This window comes from Budorcas taxicolor, chromosome 3 (assembly GCF_023091745.1).
Source record: "Budorcas taxicolor isolate Tak-1 chromosome 3, Takin1.1, whole genome shotgun sequence".
NCBI classification, from domain to species: Eukaryota; Metazoa; Chordata; class Mammalia; order Artiodactyla; family Bovidae; genus Budorcas; species Budorcas taxicolor.
Genome location: NC_068912.1, coordinates 58,618,485 through 58,628,652, shown reverse-complemented (window position 1 = coordinate 58,628,652; position 10,168 = coordinate 58,618,485). Strand labels below are relative to the sequence as shown.

Sequence of the window (10,168 nt, the reverse complement as noted above, 5' to 3'; positions counted from 1 at the left end):
TTATGTGGCACTCTTTCAAGCATTGGGCTCTGTCAATGAATTTTAACCATGAAAGAAAAGGAAATCTAATTGAGGGTGAAGGTAGTTTCAGGAATGGTAGCTTATGAGTTTTGTACTGACAGGTGCTAGTGAAAAGCTGATTAATCCCATTCAAGAATATAATATGCTACATTTGTACAGCACTGCATAGGATACCAAGTACTTTTATATAAATTCTCTCATTCAATAACCCCAGCCACCCTTTGAGATACAAAGATGACAGTATTATTACTGTCATTAAAAGAACAGCTTTATTGGGACTTAATTCATATACAAGCAATCCAGCCATTTAAATTGTACAATTCAGTGGTTTTAAGCATTTTCACAGACATACACAGCCATCACCACAAATGATTTTAGAACATTTTCATTATGTCAGAAAGAAACCTCCTGTCTTTTAGTATCAGTCTTCTTCCTCGCCCTCCCTGCCTTCCCCATCTTCCTAGCCCTACGCAACCACTAATCTACTTTCTGGGTCTGCAGATTTGCTCTTCTGGAATCTCATATACATGAACTGATACTACATGGTCTTTTGTGACTGACTTCTTTCACTTAGCATGTTTTCAAGGTTCCTTCATGTTGCAACGTGTATCTGTGCGCCATTCTTTTTTGTGGTTGAATGATATTCTGTTGTGTGGAGATGACACATTTTCTTTATCCATTTGTCAATTGGTGTACATTTGGGTTGTTGCTACCCTTTGGTTACTTTGAATAACTCTGCTATAAACATTCATGTACAAGTTTTTGTATGGACATGTGCTTTCATTTCTCTTAGGTATATATTCCTAGGAGTGGAATTACTGGTTCAAATGGTAGTTCAATGTTGTTTAAGTCCTGAAGAACTGCCAGATTATTTTCCAAAGTGGCTGCATTTTAAATTCCCATCAGCAATATATGAAGGTTCTGATTCTCCACATCCTTGTTAATACTTGTGATTATATGACCTCTTGCTTCTTGCCATTCTAATGGGTGTGAAGTGGCGTCTCACTGTGGTTGGATTTGCATATCCCTGATGACAAATGATGTCAAACATTTGTTAAAATGTGTTTATCAGCCATTTGTATATCTTCTCTGGAGATATGTCTTTTTAGATCCTTTGCTTATTTTAAAATTAGGTTATTTGTAATTTTTTATCATTGAATTATAAGAGTTCTTTAGATAGTCTAGATAAAGTACCTCTTCAGATAGATGAAATATTGTCTCTCGTTTGGTTAGCTGACTTTTAATTTCCTGATAGTGTCCTTTGAAGTGCAAGTTTTCTATTTTGATGAGTCTGTTTTTTTTCTGCCGCTTGTGTTTTTGGTGTCATGTCTAAGAAACCATTGTCGCTCTTTGCCGCATCTACTGCGAGAATGAAGACCATTCTTGGCAATCAGACTGTCGACATCCCAGGAAATGGTACGAGACTTGGTGTTTGTGTTTTTCTTTACTACATGCTCTATACCTTGTTCCGAGGCCTCACGAGTACGTTCTCTGCTAGTCGACATTAACTTGAAGGGACGGACAGTTATTGTGAAGGGCCCCAGAGGCGCCCTGCGGAGGGACTTCAATCACATCAATGTAGAACTCAGTCTCCTTGGAAAGAAAAAGAAGAGGCTCCGTGTTGACAAATGGTGGGGAAACAGAAAGGAACTGGCCACTGTTCGCATAATCTGTAGTCACGTACAGAACATGATCAAGGGTGTTACACTGGGCTTCCGTTACAAGATGAGGTCGGTGTATGCCCACTTCCCCATCAACGTTGTTATTCAGGAGAATGGTTCTCTTGTGGAAATCCGAAATTTTTTGGGTGAAAAATACATACGCAGGGTTCGAATGAGGCCAGGGGTGGCCTGTTCAGTATCTCAAGCCCAGAGAGATGAGTTGATTCTTGAAGGAAATGACATTGAACTTGTGTCAAATTCAGCTGCTTTGATTCAGCAAGCCACCACAGTTAAAAACAAGGATATCAGAAAATTTTTGGATGGTATCTATGTATCTGAAAAAGGAACAGTTCAGCAGGCTGATGAATAAGATCTCAGTGATCCTGCTGCAGAAACAACAAGATAGCAGATGGTTCTGTGGACTCAGTTGTGATCCTTTAAAGAGACAATAAAAACTCTTGATTTGAAAAAAAAAAAAAAAAAGAAACCATTGTCAAAGCCAACGTCTTGAAGATTTACGAACATGTTTTCTTCCAAAAGTTACATATTTTTGTTCTTATACTTAGGTGTTTGAGCCATTTTGAATTAATTTTTATATATGGTGTAAGGGAAGGGTCTAACTTTATTCTTTTGTGTGTGGATATATAGTTGTTTCAGGAGTGTTTGTTGAGAAATCTATCCCCCAACTGAACAGTTTCGACCTTGTTGAAAAAGTTGACCATAGACACATGGGTTTATTTCTTGACTCTCAGTTCTATCTCATTGATCTATGTGTCTCTCTTTATTCTAGTACCACATTGTTTTGATTACTCTTAGTTTTGAACTTTGAAGGAGGTCTGAGTCCTACAAATTTATTTTTCTTTTTCAGTATCATTTTCTTCAGCTGTTTGGGGTTCCTTGAAATTCCGTATGAATTTTAGAATCAGCTTGCCAGTTTCTACGAAGAAGTCAGTTAGGATTCTGGTGGATATTTTGTGAGTCTGTAGATAAGGGATTGACATCTTAACAATATTGTGAGTGAGTGAAAGTTGTTCAGTTGTGTCCAACTCTGCTACCCCATGGACTGTAGCCCCCCAAGCTCCTTTGTCCATGGAATTCTCCAGGCAAGAATACTGGAGTGGGTTGTCATTCCTTTCTCTAGGGGATCTTCCCGACCCAGGAATCAAACTCTGGTCTCCTAGATTGCAGGCATAGTCTTTACCACTTCAGCCACCAAAGAAGCCCTTAACAACATTAAGTAGTCTAACAGATAAACATGAGAGGGTTTTCCATTTACTTAGCTCCTCTTTGATTTCTTTCATCAATGGTTTTTAAGTTTCAGAGTATAAGGTCTGCACTTTATTCCTAAGTAATTTATTCTTTCTGATGCTGTTATAAATGTAATTATTTTTTCTTTGTTTTATTTTTGGATTGTTTATCACATGTATATAAATGCAATTGACTTTTAAAATATTGACCTTGTATCCTAACACCTTGATGAACTCATGTATTAGTTCTATCCATTTTTTTTTAGTGGGTCCCTTAGGATTTTCTCTGTATAAAATCACGTCATCATGTCAATCTCTCTGAATAGAGAGAGTTTTCCTTCTTCCTTTCCAATCTGGATGCCTACAGTTTAGCCTACACCTCCAAGGAATCTACCAATTGCTTTTCACTACAACCTCCACTGTTTTTGAACACATCTTTAGACAATTTCTTTATACTCTGTTGCAAAAGAAGTCAGCTTTTTGATGAGAATTTGGAACTCTGTTCTACAGTGTGCTTCTTTTCCTGGGCAAAGTCTCTGAGGCAATGTTCTGCAGCTTGAGTGGAGACAATGTTATGCCCCTCTCTGAGTGACCTCTTTGCTTTAGTTGCTATGTGCTAGGTGGAGGGGGACAGTAGCCTAAAGTCTTTTTGACTTGCCTCTCCTTGCTGGCACCCCGACTCTGAAGCAGAGGCAAGGGTCTTTAGGGCCCCAGTATTCTCCCTGGTACAAGGCTCAGGGTAGGGCCTCTGTCTCATGAGTGGGGCTAGGAGAAAGACAGGAGCCCCCACCTTCTGGCCACACTTGTCTAGTGTCAACAACAGGTAGTTGAGGGCAAGATGAGCAATGCTAACCTTTCACCTTTTTGGGTGCTGCAGCTCCAGAGGGCCCCACGCTCTTGGCTCGCGGTCTGGAGTGGAGGGATATCCCACTGAGCTGGGAGGGGAGAAAGAAGGGTGCAGGTTCAAATACCACAGAGTCTCCTTGATCTGACAAAGTTCCATAGATTTTCTTGACTAAAATTCTTCATTTGATATATACACTTATAACCATTTCCAGAGACTTTAAATATTTCTTTAAAAACTTTTTTTTTTTTCAGTTTTGGAAAGGAGCCAGCCATCTATATTCTGATGCTGTCATACTGGAAGTGGAAGCCTTATTACTATTATTTAATAGATGAGGACAGTGTTCACAGATAGTGAGACTGGGGAAGTGAGGGTTAGAGGGGAAAGAAAGTCACTGAGGATCAAGACAGTACAAATACCTAATCATAGACTTCCAGGGTGGAGAAGGAAATGGCAACCCACTCCAGTGTTCTTGCCTGGAGAATCCCAGGGACGGGGGAGCCTGGTGGGCTGCCATCTATGCGGTTGCACAGAGTCAGACATGACTGAAGGGACTTAGCAGCAGCAGCAGCAGCAGCAGCAGCAGCAGCAGCAGCAGACTTCCCAGGGTGGTGAAGGATGTTGGATGCTACCTACATCAGATTTAACTGGATAGAGCAATCCCTGCAACCACTCTTGGATGTGGTCTTTTAGTTTCTACTTGAACACCCCCCAAGAATGGGGAACTCACTACTATTAGTTTAGACTGAATATTATCCCCACGAGCAACATAACCATGTAAAATCAAAACAGCTCGTGCCTAGCAAGGCTGACTATATGTAGAAACAAAAGGAGAAAATGCAGAAAATAGGTTCTTTGGAATTCTAAGCAACTTTATGTCACCAGCGGGTCATGGGCACACAGTGAAAAGGCAACTAGCTGTTTCTGGACACCAGGTGCCCAAGTGACTGCACTAATTTTAGAACTCACATAGTGTTTACTAAAGAGGTCCAGGACTCATGGGTCTGGAATGTGCCATTCTCTCACCCTCAGGCTGTGCAGACTCTTGTTCTACTGTTGATTCTGCTCCAACCATTTTCTGATACTGAGAGAGAGAACCACAGAACTGGCATGTGCCTAAGGAATTTGCTAAGAAATAGGATTTAAATGTCAACCTTGAGAGACAGAGATGGTGATGACTACTCTCTGAAGGGTCGAGAGCTCATTTTCCTCATGTCATTGTGCTGATCATCTTCTACTCTCCCCGGATCCTTTCTCTACCCTTCTCTGCCAGTTCTGTGCTGGCCCCTGCAAGGGGTATCACCTTGGACCCCCGCTAGCCATCTTGACATTGTGTCTAGTCGACGGGGAGCACCAGCAGGTCAGAAAGTGAGAAAGGAGAAACCTGGTCTCTGGCGGAGCTGTGGCCCTTCATTCTCTCTTCTGGATCCAGCGGCAGCATTTCCTGTCCTCGTCCTGCTGGGTTTAGGGCTGCTGCTCACAACTCGTTTCTGGGCATCTCACCCACTCTCCCATGTTTGTATGTTGAACATTCACATCTTGGAAAAAGACCTTTGTTAAAAATCTCTTCATCTGATACAAATGGGAGTGAATTCTACTTCCTATCAGATAGATTCCTTGTTACCACCTTTGTTGCTGTTTGTTGTTCAGTCACTAAGTCATGTCTAACTCCTTGCAGCCCCATGGACTGCAGCACGCCAGGCTTCCCTGTCCTTCACCATCTCCCGGAGATGTGCTCAACATGTGCTCAAACTCATGTTCCTTGAGTCAGTGATGCCATCCAACCATCTCATCCTCTGTCATCCCTTGCCATGGTAATAATGTTCCATCTGTCTCCCGTAATTATTATTAAGCCTAGAAAGAAAGCAAGCCCCGTATGCTGTCCTAACATTAACTCCAGGGGAATCTCAGATGCTCATCTGAGTCCCATGTAAACAAAGTAGATGACTTTGTTCATATCCTGTCCTGGAATTTTAAGCCTCTGTTGGATCCATGGCCGTGACTCTGTTTATTCCAAACCTCTTTCCAGAGGTAGAAGAGCTAACATTTTTACACAGCTCAACTGTTGCTTGGAATCAGAACTTGTTTGGTTCCTGAACTTTTCCTGCAGTGGGGTGAAATATGCAGAGTTTGAAATATGCACTCTTGTACCTTGATGGGAGAGTGGGAAATTTCAACACATAGCACATGGTTTGGTTTCTTTGCTTAATTTTGAGCAGTTGTCCTCTAAGTTCTGGCCCAAAGCTCTGTCTAATCAATAGGCATCCTTGTCTGTGGGCAAGAACTTTAGAAAAAAACATTAAAAAAAAGTTTAAGCATAGGAAAAGCAAACCACCTTCAGAAGTCTGTGTTAATTCACCCAAACTCTTCCTTTGTATTCATAGCCAAATGACTAAACTTTCTATTTATAAATAGAGAGGGCTTCCCAAGACCTAGGGACCCATCGCTGCTTGTAGGCATTCATGTCACAAGCCAGCCCAAGCTATATTTTACCAAGTGGTTAAGGGGCAAACTGGTTTGAATCTTTTATTTATTTATAGTGACTAACATACTTGGCACTTACACGTTCTCCCAAAAGCCTGATAAACCCCCTTATCTTGTGCTTTAAGTGGTTCGGCTTTCACTGAGTTAGAAATGAGTGTTTGGAGAGGGAAGGGAGATGAGGACCATTCCGATTTGCCAGAAGTTCCCTAAGGTAGGTATATCTTTGGAGCAGCCTTGTCGGGGACCAACGAAACCTGTAAATTCACCACAGAAGCTGTCAGGCCAGCTTACAGGCATCAATGATGAAAATTCTGAGTTATTTCTGGAGTAGGTGATTGATGTGTCAAATAGAAGATGACATTTTGATGGGCTCCAGACTTGTGATAGGAGTTAATGAGGATAATGATGATGATAATGATATTTACATTATACCTTTCTTCCAAAGAACCCTCTAGTCCTTTTATCTCATTTGCCTTGAAAATATCCGCTTGGAGTTGGGAGAGGAAGGTGTTATTAATCTATTTTTCAGGAGAGAAAATAGAAAGTTAATTGCCCAGCTCTCATTTTCATGATGAGAAGAGATATTTCAATGATGAATTATATTTGGGGAGATTAAGTTTAGAAGAACACCAGACTCAGTTCCCGGTCATTGCATACAATGCTGCCATATCATATTCCATTTGTACAACTCCTTGTCCCCAAAGTCTTCAGGGGACACTCCCAGACTGCCAAAGTGAGTGAAAGTGAAAATCGTTCAGTTGTGTCTGACTCTTTGTGACTCCATGGACTAGACAGTCCATGGAATTCTCCAGGCCAGACTACTGGAGTGGGTAGCTGTTTCCTTCTCCAGGGGCTCTTCCCAACCCATGGATTGAACCCAGGTTTCTCACGTTGCAGATGGATTCTTTACCAGCTGAGCCACAAAAAAAGCCCAAGAATATAGGAGTGGGTAGCCTATCCGTTTTCCAGCGGATCTTTCTGACCCAGGAATGAAACTGGGGTCTCCTGCATTGCAGATGGATTCTTTACCAACTGAGCTATCAGGGAAGCCCCAGTTCTGCCCCAATATCCAAAGCCCTTGACATTCCAACATCCATTGTCTCACTGTGCTCTTGTATTTGTTGTCTCATGTTTCAGCCAAACAAACCCATTTGCTGGGCTCTACCATGTGACCTGATAGCCCCATTCTCCTTTCATAATGTTTACTACACTTTCTGTAACTTGTTTAACGTCTGTCTTCCTACTTGGATGTGAATTCTAGGAAAGCAGTGGTAGTTACCACTGTATTGCCAGGGCCCAGCAGAGTTAATGGGCACACAGTAGGTGCCTCTGAAGTGCACACCGTGCTCTCCTACCTCCCAGCCTTTGCTCTTGCTATTTCCCAGGCCTCCATCCTGGCTTACTGAAGCCAGAGCTGACTTTTCAAGGCCAGATTAAGCCCTCCATCTGTTCGCCCCTACTCAGGAACCACCATGGCACCGTTCTTTTTGGTGCTTCCCTTACCTTCTGTTGTGTCACCATCATCTGGGTACTCGTGTGGTCTTCCTTTCCTGCCCCTCTCAGATTATCAGCTCTTGAAAGACAGAAGCTGCACCCGGGAGCCTGGCATAGTGTGCGTGCGTGCATGTCCAGTCACTTAGTCATGTCCGACTCTGTGATCCCATGGACTGTAGCCCACCAGGCTCCTCTGTCCAAAGGATTCTCCAGGCAAGAATACTGGAGTGGGCTGGCAGAGTGTGGGCACTTGCTAAACTGCTCACGTGTTTGTTGTTGTTGTTCATTCACTAAGTTGTGTGCGACTCTTTGAGACCCCATGGACTGCAGCATGCCAGGCCACCCTGTCCCTCACTCTCTCCCAGAGTTTGCCCAAGAAGGTATCCTTTGAATCGGTGATGCCATCCAACTGTCTCATCCTCTGCCACTCTCTTCTCCTTTGGCTCATGTGTCTAAAATGATTGTTGATCAGAATTCTTCATCCAGCAAATTCTCATTTTCAGAATCTGAAGCTTGTCACGAGAGGGGATTTTTATCTTCATTCTTCTGGAAGGCTGGGAGGAAGACCAGTCAGGGAAGCCCTGCTAATTCTTGCCTTAAAAAGTGCCTCCCTAGGACTTCCCTGGTGGTCCAGTGAGCTTTCAATGCGGGGGGCACGGGTGTGACCTCTGGTTGGGGAACTAAGATCCCACGTACTGCATAGTAGAGCCCCAAATCAAAAGAAAATAATAATAAAAAACTATCTCCCTTTCTCCTCTGAGAGTAGCACAGAACCCTGGCACTTGGGTGGAGGGTTCCATTTCCTGTGGGGGCCCAAAGCAGTTTTGCTGGGGTGGCAGTTGGCAGTTTTTAGCTTCATCACCCATATTAATACTCACCTAAATAATGGAGAACTAACCAGCGCATCATCAACTGAGAGGTGTGACTAAACCAATGAACTCTCCAAGGGATATCAGTATTGGTCTGTGCTTCCGGTGGGCTTTTGCATTCGCCCTTCAGTTACCATAAGAAGACTACAGATTGAGCTCACCCTGTGGGTGTGTGAAAGCTTGCATGCAGAACATTTTTGATAGCCTGAAGACCCCGGCTACTAGAAATGTGGGCATGCTGAACATCTGTGATATAACATTCCATATAAATTAGAAAGAGCTGCTGTACAACTGTATCATGAAATATTCAGGGCTGTTAAAATTGCTGATGTAAATCTATATTTATTAACATGGAGAGATGGCCACACTACATTGCCAAGTGAAGGAAGCAGGTTATGAAACAGTGTAATTATATAAAATTATCTCATATTTACATCTGTATCTGTGAGGATATTCTCCAAAATTAAAAAAAAAATTATGTATTTGGCTGGGCCAGTTCTTAGCTGCAGCATGCAGGATCTTCACTGTGGCATGCAGACTCTTAGTTAGAGCATATGGGATCTAGTTCCCTGACCAGGGTTCAAACCTGGGCACCCCGCTTTCAGAACTCGAATCTTAGCCCCTGGACCACTAGGGAACTCCTCTCCAAAATTTTAATAGTAGCTATCTGTAGATGATAAAATTTACGGTATTTTTTCCTATGTTTTATGTTTTTTGGAGGGTATGGTGTGATTTTTATTTTTGTGATGAGCAGTTATTAGCTTTACAATGAGAACAATGAAGCTACTTTCAGTTTGTAAAAAATTGTTGCAAATAAAAAGCCTCATTAAAAAAACCTTCAAATTTCCTTAAAAAAACTGCTTACTGTAAAATAAACAAAACAAAAAACCAAACTCTTGCATGAGCATAACAAAAAAAATCTGTCCAACTGTCTCTATAACTAAGCCATATTATAATGTGCTGATGACAGTTAGGAGTAAAAGAAACCAGGGAAGCTGTTTCGAGGAGGAACACATGTGAAATCAAGGTCTCCTGACCAGGCATGGATAATATGCATACTTTTTAAGCACCAGAAGGATGGAGTATCCTTCAATTATCATTTTAATCCAAGCTTTGGATGGCAGCTGATTTACAGATACAGTATGTCTAATCCCATATCTTACAGGAAAAGAGAAAAAAAACCTTCCCATCTCTGATAGCAAGGATATGGTGATTTCATTCATCATAGAAGTTTCTGTTGCAAAAAAGAGACACAGGCTGTCGAGCACAGTACAACTCACACTTTATTCCATCGTGATCGGTATACCTGTAGGATCAGGACAGCAAGAGACTAAAATCAGTGCAGAACTTCTCTGGACTAAAGGGCCGTGAAAGGCATTACTGGTTTTGACACACAGAGTGGATAACCACACATGGCCTGCAACAGGCTGGTCAGCAAGATAAAATGCACAATAAATCTAACACCATGTGGAAATCATTTCTGGGTTTTGTAGGGTGTTAAGGAGTCAATCATTACAAAGATTAACATGCAACTCTAAAGAAGTCACA

The 10,168-nt window shown here is 42.0% G+C and overlaps 1 protein-coding gene across 1 annotated transcript; it reads left to right on the top strand.

Annotated features, from left to right (window-relative positions):
- The first annotated feature begins 1,346 nt into the window (after positions 1-1,346).
- LOC128044956 (60S ribosomal protein L9-like) lies at positions 1,347-2,054 on the top strand. Its single transcript, XM_052637377.1, has 2 exons — positions 1,347-1,437; positions 1,520-2,054. Exons 1-2 carry the CDS (start codon positions 1,347-1,349, stop codon positions 2,050-2,052), a joined length of 624 nt encoding a protein of 207 aa, XP_052493337.1. The 3' UTR covers positions 2,053-2,054.
- Positions 2,055-10,168: the final 8,114 nt, after the last annotated feature.